Source organism: Arvicanthis niloticus, chromosome 18 (assembly GCF_011762505.2).
Source record: "Arvicanthis niloticus isolate mArvNil1 chromosome 18, mArvNil1.pat.X, whole genome shotgun sequence".
NCBI classification, from domain to species: domain Eukaryota; kingdom Metazoa; phylum Chordata; class Mammalia; order Rodentia; family Muridae; genus Arvicanthis; species Arvicanthis niloticus.
The window spans coordinates 8,821,284-8,843,691 of NC_047675.1; the positions used below are offsets into that span (position 1 = coordinate 8,821,284).

The window sequence follows — 22,408 nt, forward strand, 5'->3', positions numbered from 1 at the left end:
ACACACCTAATTTATATAAATTGACATAAAAACCAAACAAAAAGTCAATAGAAAAACACACAAAGAAAATAGCTCATTTACTTCCTTCTGCTCTCAGTAAAGAAGAAAAAGTTCCCCAATGGTCAGCAATGTTCAAATAAGAGCACACGGACTAGCTGTGTTCCAAGTGCGCACTGTAGTCTGTAACACTTGGAGCACTGTGGCGGGAGGATCATGGATATGAGGCCATTCTGGGCAAGACCCTATTTCCCTAAAATAGAAAAACAAGAATAACATTTGCTAAATTGTGAAAAATTTAAGACTGAATGATTAAATCAAGTGCTGTCAGAGGTATAGGGTCACAGGTAGTCATATGCTGGTATATAAGGTCAAACCTGGGTTAGGGAAATGGTCCGTTGGATACCCTCATGTCTCCAGCACTCACGTGAAAGTGAGTTTCTCCTCTGTTACCCCAACACTGTGGGGCAGAGACAAGTGGATTCTGGGAGCCTGCTGGCCAGCTGCTCTAGTTGCAGTGAGGAGCTCCAGGCTCCACGAGGGACCATAAGGTCAAGAAGTGATTGAGGAAACTATCCTGACATCAGCCTGTGCACTCTAAGTGCATCCACAAGGGCAAGAACCCCTCTCAATCTCTGTAGTGTTTAAGGAGAAATAATCTGGCATATCCTGGTCATAGAAAGTCTCATCTGTGCATGGTTAGAGAAACGCTAACCAAGAGCAAAACACTCTGATAGTTACCAAAAGCATGGGTAAGGAAACTTCAGGCTCGCAAGGTGGCTTGCTGAGAAAGGGGCTTGCCACACAAGCCTGAGGATCTGAGTTCCATCCTGGAACCCATGCAAAGGTGGAAGGAGAGAACTGAGTCTATAGTTTTCTGGCTTCTACACACACGTCATAGTATGTGTGCATGTCCCCACTCAACACTAACAAAGACATTCAAAGAAAAAAGATAGACACCATGTCAAGTGACTAACAAGAAGAATTTCAACAGGGTTCCTTCCAGATGTGTGCACACAGAAATTATATGCAACTGTTTTGTATTAGATAACTGTACAAAAAAGTTCTAAAACAATTCACATAGCTGACATTTTTGAGAATGTATGCATCTTGGTTCTTACAAGTTTTTTGTTTAAACCAAGAAAAATAATTCATGTATTTCTTAAAAAATTTTCCTGTTCTGAGATATCACTGGCAGCCACAACACTTTGCAGTTACTCGTGCTTATGGTCTCTACTTTTCATAAGATGAAATGGCTAGCAAGGTGACCTCTGGTGGTGAGCCATGGACTCTCTTCAGTCTTATATTTAATACCACGTGCGTCTAAGAATATCCCTTTATCTTTTTTTTTTTAAATTCATTTTTTATTGGATATTTTATTTACATCTCAGATGTTACCGTAAAACAAGTTGTCAAATACAAACTAACCAACAATAAAACTGAATGCAACCCTAGACGCTTGGGTTTTGTAGCCTAGGACAAAAAACAAAACCCTAAAGCAAAGCCCACATCTGATAGTCTACTCCTCTAGGAAGTAGTTAAGTGTTAACAGCTTCCATCTTTGGGTCAACTCAATTGGCACTATTTTTAAGGAAAAGTTGACAATTACTTTGTATCTTCAAGGACATTTTTTTTTGGAGACAGAGCCTCATGTAGTCTATGCTAGCCTTGCACATGCCATGTAGACACGGATTACCATGAACTACTGATCTTCCTCCCTCTATCCCAAGTGCTGGGATTACAGATGTGCAACAGCAAGCCTGGCTTTCTGTTGTAATTCAAAAGAAAATGGGTTTCAAAGAAAATTCACAGGAATGCAAAAGAGCATGCCTCTTTTCATTATCTGTTTAGGAACTAACATCTTGGCAGGGAAACAAAAAGCAAAATGAAGCTATGATATATGAATTAAAAACCACAGCAGAAGCAAGGAAACAGCATCAAAAGCACAAGTACTGTATGGCACATAAGTCTCGAGAGTAGGCCCAGGCAACCCCTTTGGTTATATTACAAAAATATCAAGTCACACTGATTAAAAATCAAACAGTGGCACTGTAAATACAACATACAGTCTAATCAGTCAGAATCTATATGCTGGCATTTCAACCATTTCTAGGCATTAAGAGCAGCTCATTTCAGACTGAGGCAAGTGATGGCGATGTGAACACTTCTGCTGCTTACACAGAAGGAGGGATGATTCTCTTCTCCTCCTGTCTCCTCAGCATGTACTCACTTCTACTTCAAATCAGAAAATTCACATTTAAACTTACTCTGTAGCCATAAACAATGCTTGTAAAACACTGTTCATGTAACACGTGTTTCCCAGGTTAATAAGACCAGTTTTCCCAGTTTCAGATTTTCCAGAAAGTCTAGACAAACAAGATGCCAAAGCATTGGATTGAGAAGTCCAGGCACTTTGATTGAGAATCAACTTAATTTTCTCTTCACTGGGCTTCGGAAAATCCTAGATCATAAAGAAAAAAAAGTTTAAAAGTAAAGAGAAAACTATTTTTTTAGTTAATCAAGCCAAAACCATAATGTGGGTCTTCCCTGCTGATGTTTGCAATTTCTGTGCTCTCACTCATTCTGTACATGACAGAGAACATCCAGTCAGCCCTTGACAGGGTGATGGCTAATTTCAATTGTTGACTTTACTGAATTAAAAACAAGAAAGGCATTTTGGGTACGTGTGTGAGGGTGTCTCTAGAAAGGGCTAACCTAGAGGAAGACTCACTCTAAATGTGGGCTGTATGTCCTCTGCTCAGGTGCTGACAGCTTTCATTAGAGCTGAGAGCTGCTTGCTCCTGTTACCATGACTCCCTATATTGATGGAGCAGGCCCTCAGACTGGGAGCCACAGGAACCCTTCCCTCCTAGTCACTTTAGCACAGCATCCACAAAATAGACATGGGGACAAATGCCTCCCAGAATCTTAAGGGCTTTTATTTTTTTGAGATAAAAATCTCAATCTATAGCTTAAGCTGGCCATGAACTCACAGTAATCCTCCTGCCTCAGTATCCCAAGTGCTGAGATCTTAGGCATGAAATACCATGCTTGTCTTAAAATACCTTAAAAGTCAATGGAACAAGAAATTCAAGTTGCATGTGAATTATCTGTATTCAAATTCTGTGCTGAAAACAGAAGATTAGTACCGTCCCTTAGAAATGGTGGCCTACAGTAAGGATGAAAAGGGAGTTTATATAATGATCTGACTGTGAAAAGTAAAACTCAATCTCATGGTTGCCAACTTGAAAATTACTACTACTACACACTTAGTAAAACAGGAAATACTAAAATAAAAATCTAAGTGTAAATGATTTCACACCTGAGCAGAGAAATGGGCAGTAAGGATGCTGGAAAAGTCATTCATGCTTAAATGAGTAGCTTTTCTAGACCAAGGGTGGTGGTTTGAAAGAAAATGCTCCATCCGGGCCCTTAGGGAGCGGGGCTATTAGGTGTGGCCCTGTTGGAGTAGTCCTGGCTTTGGAGGTGTGTCACTAGGGGGCGGGCTTTGAGGTCTCAGATGCTCGAGCCAGTTCTCTTCCTGATGCTGCTGATCCAGATGGAGAACTCCCAGCTCCTTCTCCAGCACCATGTCTGCCTGCATGCAGCCATGTTTCCCACCAGGATGATAATGGACTAAACCTCTGAACTATAAGACAGTCCCAGTGAAATATTTTTCTTTAGAATAATTGCTGTAGTCACGGTGTCTCTACACAGCAATAGAAACCCTAAGCCACCAAGATCACCATCTAATGTTTACACCACAGAGAACTAACACTTTGAAATGGCATTTTAAGCTAATTTTGTCTTGTTTGGTTTTGCTGCTGACAGCTCCTTGGGCTAAGAGTAAGCCCTTTGCTTCTGAGTATTGGAAAACAGAAGAGTAACAGTCAACAGACACGGCAGCAACGAGGGAAGACAGTAACAATCTCTGAAGTCCATAGCAAATGCTTCTGTGCATCGTTTACTTCTGAAAGGGCAGTGTCATACCAGCATCACACAGGCCTACCAGCTTTGTGGTCCAGACCTAGTCCTTAGTCTGAGTTAGCTGAATCAATGCAAAACCAGCATGTTCTTAATTTATCTTACATATATTAGTAAGGCAATGAGGCCTATATATTGTATTTGCTACATTAATATAACGATTAGAATTGATATCTAGTAACTTCTGATTAAGCCTGACTCAATTCAGCTCTCCAAGTCTTTGGCTATGCTCTGATTTTGCAGTCATCCATTCCGCTACACAAATAAATTCATCACTTTTTAGAATCTTTTATGAACTTGAAAATCAAGGTAATAGATAATTTAAATAGTAATTTTAAAAATATAGACATTCATAAAGTGTACAAAACAAAACAGGAGGGAACCGAGTCTGGCCTTGGTTCTAAGAAGACGGACTTAACTGCTGCACATTTCTCACGCTGACGCACAACTCACATCTGTATGCATCTAATGGGGAACTCCAGCGCTAACCGATTATTTAAAGTGATACCTTTCACTTGATGGCACTATATAATTAAGAAATGTGGTTATTGACCTAGCATGGAGATAGCAAATAAGAGATTATGCCCTGGCATTAATGAAACCCCAGCTCAATACTGTAAAGTAACACATTTTACCAAATTTGTCCCTTATATTGCGTGTAGCTCACAAAGACTGGCTCAAAGCCATCATACCTTTACTGCCTCCAGAATAGGCTCGTAGAGATCTGGAAATCCGGAGTAATGGTACATCATACAGTGAACCAACTCTGTTAATTGCACTAAGAAGGCTGTGCTGGAAGGCAGGCCATCACTTCTGAAGGAGTGAACCAAGTTAACTATATGAGGGACAATCTGAAAAAAAAAAACAGAGACAGGCACTCTTAACTCACACAAGATAAGCACATTCTTTTCTGCATGTTTAGTCATGTTTTTTCCTTAAAGTCATACACTGTTCAATTAGCAAGGTAAATCTAATTTTTTAAAAAGTCACATAATTGTAATTGCATTAAAAATTATTTTTTATTTATGTGTATATTGTCTGTCTGAGTGTGTGGTATGTGCCCACAGAGGACAGAAGAGGGTGTTGAACTCCCCTGGAGCTGGAGTTACAGGAGGTTGTGAGCCACACAGACATGGGTGATGAGAACTGAACTTAGGTCCTCTGGCAAGCACTCTTAGTGCTGAACCCTGTCTCCAGATCCTGTAATTGCATCTAACTTGCTTCTCCTTCAGCTCAGCAGTAAAAAGCATCTAGCTCTCACCAAGACCAACAAGCTCAGTTCAATCTCTGGAACCTACATGGTGGAAGAACTGTCAAACTATCCTCTGACTTCCACACACACTTTAATTATATTAAATAAAATGTTTTTAGAAGGGCCAGTGAGATGCCTTGGTAGGTAAGGTACTTGCTACCAAGCCCTAGGGACCTGAGTTTGATCCAGAGAACCGACTCCCGCACATTGTCTTTGACCTCTGTACGTACGCCATGGCTCCCCACAAGCCACCTAAAATACAAACTAAATCATAGGAGTTTCAGTCATTGTTGCAAGTGCTCTATTAGTGAGTTACACCCACAAGCCAACCAGATTATTTAACAGAACAATGTTAAAATTCCCACAAAAACAAAACAATGACCACCGCATGGAACTGGAATTAGCAAAAGAGCTCCCTCTAGTGGTAAGTTTAAAATTTCCAACTGAAAAAATTGAAAAAAGTACATAGCAATGTGTACTTCAAAAGTCTCAGAACTAACTTAAGTATGTAACTAAAACTGTGCTCAGGTCATAGGAGTATATTGTTTGCTAAGTACAGGAGTGATTCCTTAGATAGATCAAATCCTTATTAACAAAACAGCTGCTCCAAAAATAATGCTCACTATTGATAAAAATCTTAAAAATATTTAATACTGGTAAACAGTACAATAATGCCCTGACTTAAAATTAGTTGAAATACCAACTCTTATACAAAGATTTAAGACACAACCAAATGAAAATTCTGTTTTATAGAAATGGCTGATATCAGGATAGAATATTTTTCAACTAATTATTAATCATAATCTGATACTATATATATGTATACTTCTAAACTAAAGGTGTCTCAGGTTCTATATGCACAATACCTGTGCAGCTCCAAATCCCGATAAATTGCATTCACAACTCTATCAGAGTTGTGTCACCAAACGTTACTAAGAACAGCCGGTACTGGTCCAATCAGCTCCCTTTCTTGCCCCCAATCAGTGGTCAGATTCTCCAATTAACAGTGATTGCTGTCCTGCACTGTCTGGATTTATTCTGTGTCAATGCATTAAGTCACACTGTAGCTTTTATGTCACTTTTTATAATCTGAATTCTATTACAGTTAACTGATGTGGTCATACTATAGCAGGTGTGGTATGGTACCACACTGTCAGCTTCTAGGTTTGTGTTCCAAAATTGGAGGGTTGGAAAGGAGGAGGCACAAGAAGTGCAAAATTTTAAAGTTATGATTTAAAATGTTAATATTTTATTAATTTAAAATTTTCTTGAATAACTCATACACATACATAAACATTCTATTTACTATCATTCCCCACCCTCTAATTTTTAATTTTATGCATTTGGATGTTTTCCCTGCACATATGTCCATGTACCACATGTGTGCCTGGCCTGGTGCTCAGAGACCAGAAGTGGGCATCAGGTTCCCTGGAGCTGGGGTTCCAGTCACTTGGAGCACTATGTGTGTGCTGGGAACTAAGCACAGGCCCACAGGCAGAGTAGCCAAGCTCTTAACCTGCTGAGGCATACCACAGCTCTCTTGGATCCACAGATCCTAGAAACTCTTTCTCAGCTTATGATTTTGTGTTGTGTTCTCATCAGCTTTCTCAGTTTCGTGTGGCTGCCTGGAGTGTGGACATGCCTGTTCCAGATTCTAATGAGTTGGTTCTTTTGCTACCATGTCTGCTTTTCTTCCCTCCCTCCTCCCCACCCTGCGGATACAACCCAGGGACTCCTGCATCTTAGAAGAGTGCTCTATCACTGACAATATCCCTAGCTGTCATCTCTACATTTCTAACACATCTCAGTGACAATTTCATAAAGCTTAAATCTGTCACTTTTTGCTAAATTAGTCTAAAATCCAAAATTATTTCGTTTTCTCAGAGGCAAAGGGAGAAAGATGAAAGAGATAAACTCTAAAATTGAATTTCATAGTTTCAAGTCTTCCAAAACTTTCTCAGTTGAGATCTGGTCTTCACAGCTGGCTGCAGTTTTGTCTCCTATCACATTGTAAATGGGCACTCACATAGCAACATGGAAATGAGCCACAGTCCTTCCCAGGAGCACAGACTGCTACACAAGCAGGCTGATGCCTTCTAAACCCTTTACGATGAAAAACTATCTATTCTATTTTATGTGTATGCACACCTATGTGCATACCCAGGGAGGCCAGCAGGTGTCAGAGCAGGGGAACTGTAGTTACAGATGGTGGTGAGTTACAGTGTGGATGCTGCCGACTAAGACTGGGCTGTTCAACAAGTGTTCTTAAACACTGAGCTATCTGTCTAGCCCCCAGATTAAGTATTTTTTAATGTGTGAAATTAAATGCATTTAGAAATTACTGCAATACTTATTAAACTACGTGAGAAAATACATATAACTTAATCACTACTTTTGCGATTTTTTTGTTTTTCCATTTTAACTATGTACCACAGATTTGTCTAAAATGAATTTTTTTTTTTTTTAAATAAAAAGTATATGAAAAGCAGCCTGGCCTGAAATAACACATATCAGAACTTACTGGTTTACTCTCAGATTTCCAAACACGAAATGTAATGAATGACTCGCAGGCCACTGCTGATACATACCTACCACACAAAATCCTCCATTGAGTTATCTGGAGTCACTGCTAACTTAACCAGCACATGTGAACTTCATTACCAGATCTCCAGGCTATTTGTTCTTGAGCTTTACAGAATATTCACACAGTATTAGGTCTTGATTTTCAGGCTTTACTTAGATAAAAAACTTCAAATTTCAAACCCAGATACTTCTTTAACTACGTGATTTAAAACTGCTTTAATCCAACAGCTAAAATTTCAGTCAAGTGAGAAGGTTTCAGCAGAGCCCATGTGACTCTCCACAGAGGTTAGGGAATGGCGTCAGTGGTAATTCCTTTCCCACAACTTTTGAAAAGAAGCCTTCACTCAAATATCCTGTACACAATGGTGTCAGAAGACAGGAACAAATGTTTCCTCTTCTGGAGCATTTTGTTTGTATACTTAACTAAATTAGCTAAAAACTGAGAGTGATCTGATAAAGAATCTTATGGTTTCAACATCAATTTCACTACTATGAGAGCAATGACTACAGAAATCACACATCCAAAATATGAAGTGACTTATTGCCAAGGTTTCCTTGAAACAGTCTGTAAATTTCCCCCAAGGACAAGGTACTGGGCAGCCCATGTGAGCCTACAGTGCTGAGGCTACCTCGCTAGCTGAGCACAACCAAGAGGAATTAGCTCTGCTCTTCATCATGTCTCCTGACATGTCATGGTGCATTAGTGTCCCTCAGGTGGGAGGGGCTGCTGCTGAGTTTCTCTTCCTGTAAAATATGGTCAGACCTTGGAGAATGCAGATAATCATGGGACAGTTTCCTGAAACAGACAGATTTCCAATAACATTCTGCCATTCCTCACATGTAGTAACCAACAACTGCAATCAAATCAAAGCCAGCAAGCAACTGGCTCTGGGTGGTCAGTAGATCTGTGACTATGGTTAAGATGGGGTTAGGGGGCTGACAAAGAGGAAAAAGCCCTACATCCAGGGCTGGCTAACTTGTTTTCGTGCTTCCCTGGGCCATCGCCTGTAGTTTCTGCCACTTTGATCTTGCACTGCTGTAGTGTAAAGGTGCCCTGCTGTGACAGCTCCCTAGAGCAGTAACTTCCAGTTGCTGGCAATGGTTATGAGTGGGGCAGTTTTGGTGAAGTATAAATTTTCTCAAAATACAGTTTGTCAGGATATTGTACAAACTCAATTTGTTAAGATTTTATAAGTTACATCACATAATATAAAGCTACCCTGCAGTCTTTGCATTAAACATCCAATGGGAGCTAAGTTTTGAGAACAAGTACCTCTTCTAATTCAGGGAGCTTACACTGTACTTACCACATGGAATGCCTCTGGAGAATGCTGAAAACTAAGCAGCATATGAGAGAGGACTGCAAGAGCACCAGGTCTCACAAGAGGAAACCAAAGTCGGTTAAAAACCTGCGGAAGGAGACACCGTCCTCAGAGTTCACAGCTGAGTACACATTAACCCAACCCTACAGCTGACAGTCTTTATATCAATGTCCCTCCTCCTTGAAGGACCTAACATAGCACATTATTAGAAGAAAAGGAAAGAACAATGGATTGAAATTAAAAAGAAGGTAGTGGCCTAAACAATTCTCAAAATTACCACATTAAGAGAAAATATGCAAATAAGGTTATAGCCTTCTGAGTCACTATGCACTATTCAGTTTACTCACTCAGTGTTTGCTGAACACCTACTATTATTTGGCACTGTTCCAGTTGCTGTAGATCACACACGGCTTATGGCTAAGAGGACATGTACCAGATAACAAAGAAATAAACAGCAATACACGCTGAAAATGCAAAGTAGAACACAGTGGCCAATGAACACTGTGTAGCAAAGGAGTCTGTCATTTTAAAGAGGGTATTAAAAATGACCCAGAAAAATGGGACAGCTGACTGTAAACTGAAGAGACATCAGCTCCACAGACAGTTAGGACAAGAGCATTTATGAACAGACAGGCCACGGCCCCAGGCCACCCAGACTGGTGTGCCCAACAACTAAGGGCAATGTCAATGAAGTGAGAGATGAGACTATCTGGAGATAGGATGACAGAAGACAGCAACAGGAGCTCTTGTGTATATCTAAGGAACCAAGGGCAGGAACAAGGAAGCTGCTGAATTCAATGTAACAAGCGATGATGACTTCACACCAACAACAGGGATGTAACAGGTTAACAGTGGTTGGACGACTCTGGACATTTAAAGTCAGTACAATGTAAAGTCAGTACAGCGCTCAACAGACAGTATAAATAAAGAGAAGGGCTGCTCCAAAGTGAGCAGGAGCTATTTAACATAGCTATTTATCAAGAGGGAGAACACCAGGCTTGGGAGTAAAAATCAGTAGTGAGCGTGTGGATACGAATTTAATATTTTCAAGTATAGGCTACTTACTTCCTGAGTTGGTCAGAACATGTGTCTTTGTAATGTATTTTAGCTTTCTTTTGCTGTAATAACTCTTTTTTTATGGAAACAACCCACAAAATCCAAAATACCTTCACTAGCCCCTCCCCCCTCAAAGAAACGAAGAAAAGCAAAAGAGAGAGATCCGAGTTCAGATAACTGAATGAACGTGTGATGGTTTGAGTAAGAGTGGCCCCACAGCCGTATCTGAATGTGTAGTCCCCAGGGCATAGAGCTATCTGAGGGGCAGAAGGACTGGGAGGTGTGTTACTAGGGGTGGGCTTTGAGGTCTCCATGCCAGACCTAGGTTCTGTCGGTCTGTTTGTCTGCGTGTCTGTCTGCTTCCAGCCATGAGGACCATAGGCCAAATCTCCGAAGTTGTAAGCCAGCCCCAAGTAAATGCTTTCTTTTATAAGAACTTTTCTTGGTCACTGTTTTAGAGTTTCATTGTTGTAGAGACACCATGATCAAGGCAACTCTTATAAAAGAAAACATTTAATTGGGGCTGGTTTATAATGGCAGGAAGTAAGACAGAATCCAGGTAGATGCGATGCTAGAGCTGAGAGTTCTACATCTTCATCTTCAGGCTGCAGAAGGGGACTGTCTGGGTAGAGCATGAGCAGAGGAGACCTCAAAGCCCCCTCCCCTCCAGCACACGCTTCCTCCAAAAGGCCACACCTTCTAATAGTGCCATTCCTTGGGCCAAGCATACAAACATGTGAGTCTATGGGGGTCATACTTATTCAAATCACCACAGTCATGGTGTCTCTTCACACCAATACAATAGTAACTAAGACAAAATGAGTACCTAGTTCAAGGGTAAATAATGAACTAAAATATAAATCTGTTATGCCTTAAGTTGGACACATTATTTAAATCTATGCAGCATCTATGGTTACTGTATGGTATAGAACCCTTGCTGCAGTAAGTATGGATTAAGAAGAAAGTGGACCAAAGATAAGTTAGAACAGAGCCTGATATGTCAGTAAAAAACAAGAGCAAGAGGGCACAATGCCCTGGGAATTAAGTAAAAACAGTGTTTTAATGAGAGAGTGACTTGGCTAAGAACATAGATCAGGGGTGAAGCTCGCCTAACCCTGGGCTAGATTCCTAGCACTGGGGAAAAACCAAACCCCACAAAATGTGGTGATCAACCGTGTCCTGGGTTGGTAACACAGCAAGCAGAGTCTCACGGCAGTTAGGTAGAGGGCAATGCTGGAAGTCTGAAAACTTGCATTTAAGGGCTCATGGGAGCCAAGCATGATGCTAAATGCCTGTAACCTTTCTATTTGTGTGGCTACGGCAGGAGGACTGTGAGTCTGAGGTCAGTCTGGGCTCCACAGTGAGACTGTCTCTAAAAATCAGAAGACTGAAAACAAACATTGTTATAACTAACACTAAAAAGAACAGAGAAACAACAAATGTGAAAACTGTTTGAAAACTGCAAACTAGTTTCAATTGACTACCTCGTTTCACTGGCTTTTGCCCCCAAAAAGCTATTTAAAACAAAACCAAAACTAGGAACACACTCAAATTCTGTGCACTCCAATGGACTGGTCCGTTCTACTCACCAGTTCTATTTTCAGCAAAGTAACATCTATCAAAATAGTAAACTTCTGAACAGCTGCCAGGCCTTTCAGGAGAGCAATTACCCATGTATCCACATGCTGAGCCAATGGCCAGGACAGCCAGTCAATCATTCTGAAAAACAAAGCAAAACAAAATAAAACAAAACACAATTATCAGTACTTAAAATACTTCCAACATTAGTTAGGAGTAGCCAGAGTTACAATAAGTAAGTAACCATTCAGTTTGTAACTCAGTATTTACTGAGCTTCTAGTAAAAAGTCCTCTACAGGAATGAGTGTAACTGTGGCCTGTCTTGAAGCATGTTCTTGTCTTGTAAACTGACAGTTTCTTTTTTCAATATATTCCCATAAGACTTTATGATACATGATCACTTCTCATAAATGCAAATTTCAAATAGCTGCTTGATATGGGGATATCAGACTTGTTCAACAGTAAATGTTCTAAGAGGAGTTTAAAACTCAGGCATCTGACGTATGAGTATCAACCAAGATTTTGCTTTTTGGTAAGCAATGTAATGTGAAAAAAAGTCATTAAAGAGGCCACATTCTGAATCTTGAAGCAGGTATCTATACCTCTTTCAAAATCCTATACACAATAACAACAGAAGAAAACCTCCAATCATAACAAACACCCACTATGCAATAATATTCTAATGACTTGTTTTACCGTGCTTTCCTTCCTTAAATATCAGGCCACTTCAGTGGAAAAAAGACAAAGTAATCTGGGTTCTGATGGAGCCGCTTTCTAAAGGTAGAAATATAGCACACTGAAGACCAGTGCAACTCTTTGGAAAGCAGCCAAGCTACATGTTTATGAAACCTGATGAAGCAATCTATATAGGTGGATTAGATACTAATAAAAGAGTAAGGAAAAATTCTCAGGTCTCTGAAGGTTTAAAAATCTCAATTGATGATGTATTAGTTGGGGGAATCTAACATTAGAAATACTCATCATACTACAACCCTCCAGCAAATATTAACACAAGGCGCAATTTGCATCCTTCTAAAAAGTTTATTATTAATGTGTGAGTATGGATATATGTGTGTGTGTGAGTATGCGTGCCTTAACACACACAAGGAGGCCAAAGTATGGGATCTGAGGAATGGGCCTTAGGTTGCCAGACTCGTGGAGAACGTGCATTTGTCTCGCTGAACCATCTCGTCTCAATGACTGTACAACCTGCCAAATATAAACACTGAGGACATAAGCCCGTGACTAAGAGAACACACAACACCAGCACTACACAGCCATCTACCTTAAGGCTGAGTGCTGTCTTTGTCAGGTTTCTTTTGGCTTTCGAGACAGGGTCTCAGAGTGTTGCCCAGGCTAGCCTTAAACAGTCTTCTGTTGTAGGCTCCCGAGTAGTAGGTTTCTAGTAGTGCACAACTTTTTTTTTTTGCTTTTAAGATTTAACTGTTTTAAAAACTATGAAGTAAGGATTCCAAGTATAACACACACCAACTACTGTTATCTGGGTGCCCTCCATTCTCTACACAAATTTCATTTCTTTTCTTTTTTCCTGGCTTCTCATCACAACAATGATGGTTACAAGTCATTGAAGCAGTTGCTATTAGCTATCTTTCAACTATTGCAGGGCTGCTTTTCAGAAAAATCTGTAGGCATTCTACAGAGGATAAGGACGCGTGCATTTCTGAAGAGTATATTCATGTCAGGAGCAGGTACTGAGTTGAGCTGGTAGAGAGCTTGTGGGTTGGTCAGGCTGGGTCACCTTGGGCTGGATCATCAACACGTTGAAAGTCAGACATCCCCACAAATTCCAGCATTTAAGATGAGGATAAGAAACTAAGGGTCATCCTTAGCTACTATCAAGTTGGGGGCTGGGCAGTCTATGCTACAGGAGATGCTGTCTCAAAAGGTAAAAGCAAGCTTAGTATGGTGGTACATGCCCCTTTAATTCCAGCACTTGGGAGACAGAGGCAGGAAGCTCTCTGTAACTTGGAGGTCAGAAAAGAATACATAACAAGACTGTCTCAAAAAAAAAAAAAAAAATAAAAAAAAAGGCAAAATAAAACCTATAGGAGTGTGCTTTATTCTCGTGGTGGGAACATACCTTAGAGGTAGAACGCTTGCCTAGTGTGTGCCTTGGACTGGAGCCACAGCATCGCAACCTCCTCCCCTACTCTAGCACTGTCTATGACATGGCACGGCTCCAAGATAGAAAGGTAAGAGCAGGACACGGTGCTTCACTTGTAACCCTAGTACTTATGAGCCCAAGGCAGGGACGCTGCCATAAATCTGAGGCTAGCTTGAACCAGGAAGCAAGTTCTAAATTAGTCTGGGCTAGACTAGAGTCTTTCCTCAACCCCCAAATAAAAGATCTGAGATGTTACTAAATTAAAAATACTAGTGAGTTAAGAAACTCCAACAAGTTATTTTTTTTAAATGGAAATGTTCACATGAAGATGAGGTAGATTGGGCATTTCTGCTTGGCTCTGGACTCATTGCCAGAGCAGATCAAATGCACTCAGGCCAGAACCTCCATGTCTCTTTAAAGAGGCCCGAATGGAGGAGGAGCACTGTCCACTCTCAATGGCTCTTCACTACTGATAGTCATCTTATCTGCCTTTCCTGGGGTGCCCGCCCTCTTCAAGCTTCTCATTTTATAAGTCTCCATTCTACCTTATCCCATAAGTTAGACAGTGCTGATGTCCTCATCTTCTTTACACTCATGTGCTGAAATCTAATCCTGAATTGAGAAATGCAGCCTCGGGAGGTACTACGCTATGACCGAGGACCTGTGACTGGGATTAGTAAGCACTCTGATAAAGGTGAGCGTCCCTGCACCTTCCACCATTCAAGAACATGAGGGAAGTTCTATGGCATCTTGAGTTCAGATTGTTTGGCCATCAGGACTGTAAGAAGTGTGCGTCTGCTTACAAATTACCCCGTCTAAGGTTCTGTTTTGTATTTAACAGCAGCCCAGACAGAAGTCATTCATGAGACAAATATCTGAGTATTTACTCTATAGCTAGTAAGTAAGGTGTTAGGTACTGAGAGTGTTATGGACAGGTATGCTTCTGCCTGTGAACTGGAAGGAGAAGTCAGGAAAGCTGTCAACTGTGAAGACTCATCAGGCAGTGCTCCTGATGTCTGCACTATGCTCTGGACATTATAATGCACTCTGGGATGTATTTTAGTTTTAACGGTGGCCATCCGTTGTATATTTCAGTCTCTCTTCCAGGGATTGTGTTCTTTCATCTAATACTTTGGATTCTACTATTTGTAAGTAAGGTCATTTATTTCTAAAGCTCAAAGAAATACACACAACTTTTAAACCCTAACTTTAACAGGCAAGTAGCTGGGTGGTGGTGGCAGGTCTTTAATTCTAGCACTTGGGAGGGAGAGGCAGGCAGATCTCTGAGTCTGAGGTCAGGCAGGACAGCCAGGGCTACACAGAGAAACCCTGTCTCAAAAAAAACCAACACCCCCCCCCAAACCTCACCAAAACAAAGCAAACCAAACCAAACAAACAAACAAATAAACAAAAAAAAAAAGACAGGCAATATTCTGAAAAGCAAAGAAATAAGAGTTAACCATAAATTATGGAACATAATATAAAACCAACTTTCACTTTCCAAGGCAGCTTGAGGACACTATCCCTCTTTCAGTCTTATCTGGCCCACTGTTTTATAGACATAATTTTATACAGATAATTTGACTTGAGGCTTCTTTTGAAAATTCTGAGGCAGCAAGACCAGATTCAAGTATCAAGAGACTCCCAGGGCCAAGGGCCATCTTGCTTTCTCAGAAGCTGCTTATACAGCACAGTCTACATCATTTCACTGATTCCTGGCCTGTTTCCAACTTGAATGCTAGACCTGTTCTTGGAATATACTTACATTTGACTAGTTGACTATTGTACAGTACAGGTTCAATTTCACAAATGTTAGAGACAGAAAAGTGACATTCTAAGAGGTATTTAAAAAAAAAAAAAGATTTATTTATTTTATGTATATGAGCTCTCTGTCTGCATATACACCTTACACCTGTGTGCCAGAAGAGGGCATCAGATTCCAATACAGATGGATGTGAGCCACAATGTGGTTTCTGGGGATTGAACTCAGGACCTCTGGAAGAGCAGCTCTTAACCACTGAGCCATCTTTCCAACGTTCTTAAAGCTAGAATTCAAAGGACTAGTGATATTAATCCAAGTAAGAGAAAGGATGGAGTTCCTTGCTTCTAGATTTGTGATCTGAGAAATTAGAAGTACAAGTTACAGATTAATTGGCTGCATTAACTGAACAGCACAAAGCAGCAGCTAGCCTCTTTTTGTGTTATAGAAGGTAGCGTCAGTGCACAGGGCACTTTCTGAGAGCCCAACATACAACACTTCAGTTCATGTAACTGTAATAAGAGACACAGAAGCCACTGTACTCCTTACCTGCTTAAACAGGCTAAATATACAAGACAGAAAAACTTAAACAAAAATAAAGCAGCTAAGTAGAGACAGTTCAAGTTCAATATGAAAACAATACTGTCACTGAAATACAGAAACTCAACAGCTGGGACTAGCACTATGGACGGGCACCGGACAGGCACTGTCATAAAGGAAACTGAGCAGGTTTTTAGACAAGGCAGTACTCCCTGACTTTTGACAGCACTGAAGATTTACTGTAAATGGAAAATACCACAAGGAGTAAAACTTCCAGTATAACAACCTACCAAACACCTTGATTTAGCAACATATTCCACTTGAGAACACTGGGCACTTACCCTGTTTGTGTGACTTAGTGCTATGGCTCACTATATCCACTCAGCATTTTGAGAAAGTCTCATACTTTATATGGTAGCCCAGGAAAAGCAGAACTCAGAAGTCAAAGCATGGCTTCTATGGAATGCTTGTTTTGGAAGCATCAGAAAGTTGAGAAATCATGCACTGAGCCACCCTAACATCAGACACCGTCTGTGCTGGTTTGTCCTCTGATATAGAACCACGGCACTGCTTCCTCTTTTACTTTAGAGCCATAAACTCTTCCTTAGCCATCTAACTGAAAAATGCAAACAACCTATTCACAGCCTACCCCTCTTCTTGTCTACTGTCTCCAATAAACACCATTTCACATACTAAATCATTTACCATATGTTCTAAAACAAAGCCTAAATCCAAAACAAAACCAATGTGATTATGTAGCAGTATGGCAAGAAAGCCAGGTCTGTTTAAATAGGGCACCCATTCCTATACATTTTAATATCTTAAAAATCACGATAAAGGATGGAATCAGTGAACATTACTGTTGTTCTCTCTGACTAGAAAGCAGCTATTTTTATCAATTTTCTCAGGGAATTTTGAGTGGTCTGACACTGTTAAGCACTCAGTAAGTCATTTTGAATGAATGACTGAGTACAAGCATAAAAGTGCTGCAAAGGGCAAATCAGTTTCTATTTAGACATGGAAAGTAAGACTGCAGATCACTTAGGATATGTTATCAGAAATAGCTGACAGACTGGCAGCAGCTCCCGCCAGCTACTGTACATGCCCAGTGACAATAATGTGTTATTACTTTCAAAATGATAAAAAAAGAAAAGAAAAGGAAAAAAACCCAGCTAGAATAAGGGAGAGAAAACAGAGTCCATGAAGCAAAGGTAGGGGCTGGAGAGATGGCTCAGTGGATAAGAACCACTTGTTCTTGCAGAGGATCCAGGTTAGATTTCCAGCACACACCTAGTGGTTCAAAAGCGTCCATAACTCTAGTTGCAGGAGCTGACCTCTGACACCAAGCATGCACATAGTATACATACATATTCAAAGGCAAAACACACACATAAAATAAAATAAATAAATCCAAAGAGACAGGGCAGAGGTATCACCTATGTCTGGTTGAAAGAAAAGAATAAAACCCCTACCTAGTTAAGAGAAACAAAAGCAAACCCAGAACCATACAAAGATAAAAGCCACCCACCCACACAGAAGTAGGCTACAGGAAACAGTAAGGAATAGAGAGGCTAGAAAAATAACCCAACCACACAACTTCAGATGAGACTATATACAAAGGTAAATCATTCCAATTGAGCTGGAGAAACTACAAATTTACTTTTAGATTTTAGTTTTAGAAATTTCTCAAAGTTTTTACTATCCAAAAAGGCAGAATATGTCCTGGTATAAAAACAGCAAAGTACCTGCAGAGAGCTTGGGTCATGCTCGCATCTTTTACGTTTGGGTCGGTGGTCAGGCTCCTGATGAGGACTGTGATCATCTGGAGAGGAATATGCTGCACCAGGCTTGCCAAGGCGACTGAGGGCTCAAAGGATGCATCTGGTTGTTAGTGAAAAAGATAGACAAATACAGCATGGAGGTTCGAGTGAAGTACTGCTTCAAGGGAAAAACAAACTACACGCAGGCACAACAGACAAGCAACGAAGGTGCTACAAGAAGTTATGTTACACACCATGAAAGTTAAACCACTGAAATGAGAGGCTGCGTAACAGGAAATAGCGATAATCACCCATTCTATAGCCACATCACTAAATTAGAAAAACTATTGTTTTTTCAATAAGCTAATTTGTTAATAGTACATTTTTGGGTTTAGATAATGCTTTGGTAAGCACTAATCGGGTGGATGTGGGGAAGAACCAGTCAAATATTCTAATTTCCATGTCAGAGGCTCATATTATAGTAGTCATTGCACTACTGTGATACTTGAAAAAATCTTAAGAGTAGAAATTAAGATGAAGGGGGCTGCTTTGCTTATATACAATGTAAGGCATCAAGACTGTCTGCTTCAGTACTACAGTGAAAGACTTGGAGAAAACCTCTAACAGCTACGATGAACTACAATTACAGGAAGGGGAAGCTAATGTACCTAGTATTTATTAAAGCCGGGCGGTGGTGGCGCACGCCTTTAATCCCAGCACTTGGGAGGCAGAGGCAGGCGGATTTCTGAGTTCGAGGCCAGCCTGGTCTTCTACAGAGTGAGTTCCAGGACAGCCAGGACTACACAGAGAAACCCTGTCTCGAAAAACAAAAAAAAAAAAAAAAAAAAAAAACAAAAAAAAAAAAAAACAAAACAAAAAAAAAGAGGATGGCTCCACAAAGTTCATTCTGAACCTGCTTGTGCAACTACTGTTTCACAACTGACAGACTTTAAAGCCCCTTCAAGAACAGATTCAGACAAAACTCTAGGTGAGAGGTTTGCTAAGTGTGATCCTTTGCCCTCTGACCTTTCCCTAGTTTCTGAGGATGCAGTTCATGATAAAGACAAGACAGCCTTCTACCTAAGCTGTCACATTTGTCTTCATGGTCCCTGATTCTTCGGTCACATACACTGTTGTGGAGTGAAATGCTCGTATTTAAAAAACACCACATGGCAAACTGGGACAATCTTAGATTGCGCTACTCATGAAGCTTTAAAAAATGAGAACACTGGAAGACAGAAAAAAAAAAAACCAACAAACCCTTAATAAGATGATAGGTTACACACAGTAACAGTAATGCCATGTGGCAAGCATCATACATGACCATTAGTCAGTAATGACTAGAAGCTTTTCATCATGGCTGTCAGCCTGTAAGAATTCCAAAACTGGAGCAGAGGTGGTGCAATTAAGTGACTTGTTCAGTGACAAAGGTCTTTGGACTTAGGCACTCTCAACAGTTTGGCTCCAGTGTACCATCCTGAACAAGGTATCGAAGTGGAGTAAAATTTTGGATAAGGCTATTTAGATTTGCTCTCCATCAAGAATGTCTTACTGGAGGATTTACTCTAATAAAATATGCTTGCTGACCCCTTTCAGTGCCCCCCAAAAGAATGTTTCCAGGAAGAAAGTGCACTGTGTTTATGAGGAACACATGTTGAATTTCCAAGGCATACTCTCCTGAAATAATGAACCTTACCTGTGGAAGAGATGCTTGCAAAGACTTCTTGCAGAGAAGGTAGCAGCGTGGAGGGCTCAGCCTTCCAAATATTCTGTAGTAAGTTACTCACTTTTGTTACCTGGGAGACATACTCCCGGAGCTCCTTCTCCTGAGTGGACACGCACTGGAAATGACCTATCGTTCGAACCAGCTGTTGACAGAAGGTAATTGACAGTTTCCCTTTAGGGACACACTGCACGAAATCGGTCAGAAGGTCGCTCAGCCGGGCACAGAGCAGAGGCTCCGGTCTCTCGCAAACCATTCGTAGGACCTCCACCTGTAGCAGGCTGAAAAGGTCCAGCACCGACGGGCAGCTCATAATCAGCTTCAGGCCATTGTGAATGTAGTCTAGGATGGCTACGTCCTTCCTGTCCAGTGAGTGGTAGCCCTGTTGAAGGAGGCCCAACACGAAAGTCTTGTTGAAGAAGGACTCGAACTCCGGCCGGTGGTACCGCGCGTAGGCCTCCAGCACCTGGTGGCCCACTTGTCGCTGGAAAGGGTCCTGGCCCTCCAGGATGAGACGGGTCGTCAGGTCAAACATGGCCTCGCACTGCGCCTCGTCGAGCCAATGCTCCGCGGATTCCACCACCTTCCGCACAATCATCCGCTTGAGGGGCAGCGGGTGCGAGGAACTCACCAGGCCCTCCAGAATCTTGTCCATCTTCGCCACTCTGCAAGGCCAGGCCCAGGGGACAAGGAGCTGCCGGCGGCAACCCCGGGAGGCAGCAAAGCGCCGCGGCGGGGGTGAACTTGGAACCAAGCAGCAGCAGGTCCGGCCACCGCCACCGCTGCCTCAGCAGCCACATTTATCGAGAGGGAAGGACCATCCGAGCCAGGACGGGAGCGGACGATTCTGGGACGCCGAAAGGCTGCCAGTCCCCGCGGTCTGCCTAAGGGGCCGGAGGTCCGCACACGGCTGCCACGCTGGGCCCGGGACCACTCTCAGCATCCAGGCGCAGGGACCCACCAGGCCTCCAGGCTGAGCTGGAAGGTGAGGAAGGCCTTCGCGTCCCGGGGCGGTGAGGGGTCCAGGCTTCCGCGGGTGGGCAGTAAAAAGCCGCCCTGGGTTGAGTCAGGAGGCGCTGTCAACCGGAGTACCGCGATCTGCCAAAGAGAGGAGCTAGAAGCGCCGAACACACTTAACCCGGAAGCAGAAATACCGGCAAATAGGAAGTGAAGTTCCGAGGTACAGCAGATAGGTCCGCCCTCGCCCCGCCCACATTTTTCCGGTCCTTCCTCTTCTACATTCGACCCATTTCCTGCTGGTCCCGCCCCTCCCTCTCTTTTCCATCTAGCTCCTCCCCCGACAGGCTGCGCAGGCGCGGAGGCACTGAGTGAGTCACGCGGCCGCTCCCGCGTCACTGGAGACGGTGTGGTACGTCACTGGCGGACTTCCGGAGGAGCTGCTCAGGCGTCTAGAGGGCACGTCTGTGGTCTGAGGTTCTTGTAGACGGACATGGTTCCGTCAGTGTTGCTGGCTGGAGACCCAGAGACCACTCATCACGACTGAATGGAGAGTCGATGTTAAGCCGCCGGCGACTGCCTGGGGAGAAACCCTTCTCACAGAGCGGCCCGAGTAACGCATTTTACAGGGAGCTTTCAAAGGCAAAGAACACGGAGACACTTGTTTGTTTGCCTTTGGCGAGGGGAATAAAGTAAGCAAGCAGCTGAATAAAAGCCCCAAACGTGCAGTTAGCGAGGCACTTCTCCGAGTTTCTAGCACAGGGCTGGGGTACAGGACTTTTGACTTTGATCAGGGGATGATGGTGTCATTTTCAGCATAAACCAAAGATGGCTCCAGCTGAGACAAAATGGAGGAACCTTTTTACTCTGTCAGTCTGGGTCACGGTGCTTATGAAGAAAAATTCGAGGAAGTGCTATTAATTGTTTATAAATCTTGTGTCAGAAAATTTTGGAAACTCAAGAGCACTGGTTTGAGAAAGTGAGAAAATTATTTTAAAAAAACCAGTTTTTGGGGAAATCTTTTTAAAGAACTCGTTGGGCCAAGATATGCTCCAGTGCCTCAGATGGCTGGGTTTTTCCCTATGAAACGATTGCTAATGTAAAGAGAGTACTGGTACATTTAGCAATGATTTGAAACAAGGGTGTGGTAAAAATAGCTTTTGTATTCAGTGTTCAGTGTATAAGCTGTGCCTCAAGTAGGCTGGGGGTGTAAAGTTGAGAATGGAAGTATGTGTATGTGTTTGTATAAAAAAGGACTGTGAAGAGAAAACTTTTGAGGATACCACAAAGATTACATTAAAGATCTTTTATAGCAAGGAAGGACACATGTGCCCTTTCAAATTAAGTCCCAAAGATTCAGACGGATTTAAAACTGGGTCTTTGTATGTGACCCCTTGGTAGAAGTACCTGCCACAAAAACAAGGTAAATTAAAACCACAAGGTGTAGAGTGAAAAATTATAAAGGCCATTTTATGAAATATGTGTAGATTTTTCGCCTTACAGAACTCGGAACTGAAAATAAGATTTCAGGCCTTCACATTCCAGGTGAAGGACACTTGCTGGATTACATTCCTCAAGCCTCTCCCACCTATGGGTGGGAGAGGCCCAAGGCAGGAAGACACATTCCTGACCACAGATAAAAGATGCAGCCACCTAGGTGGGGCTATAGCAGGAAGAAGCAAAGATAGTTAATCTGAAATAGTTGGTAAATGGCAGGATAGGACACAATGACATGGTAAAAACCACATTTTTTTGAAGAATGAGTCTGCAGA

General features: G+C 41.9%; 1 protein-coding gene across 1 annotated transcript in view; it reads right to left on the bottom strand.

Moving 5' to 3' along the window:
- Usp38 (ubiquitin specific peptidase 38) overlaps nucleotides 1-20,981 on the bottom strand; it is a 31,250-nt gene extending 10,269 nt beyond the window's left edge. Inside the window, exons 1-6 of the mRNA XM_034522589.2 lie at nucleotides 19,653-20,981; nucleotides 17,942-18,077; nucleotides 11,784-11,913; nucleotides 9,124-9,225; nucleotides 4,674-4,832; nucleotides 2,265-2,458 (exon numbers count right to left, since the gene is read on the bottom strand). Coding sequence (XP_034378480.1) covers nucleotides 2,265-2,458; nucleotides 4,674-4,832; nucleotides 9,124-9,225; nucleotides 11,784-11,913; nucleotides 17,942-18,077; nucleotides 19,653-20,334 — 1,403 coding nt within the window. The 5' untranslated portion in view covers nucleotides 20,335-20,981. The remainder of the gene's footprint in view (nucleotides 1-2,264; nucleotides 2,459-4,673; nucleotides 4,833-9,123; nucleotides 9,226-11,783; nucleotides 11,914-17,941; nucleotides 18,078-19,652) is intronic.
- Between the last annotated feature and the right edge of the window lie 1,427 nt (nucleotides 20,982-22,408).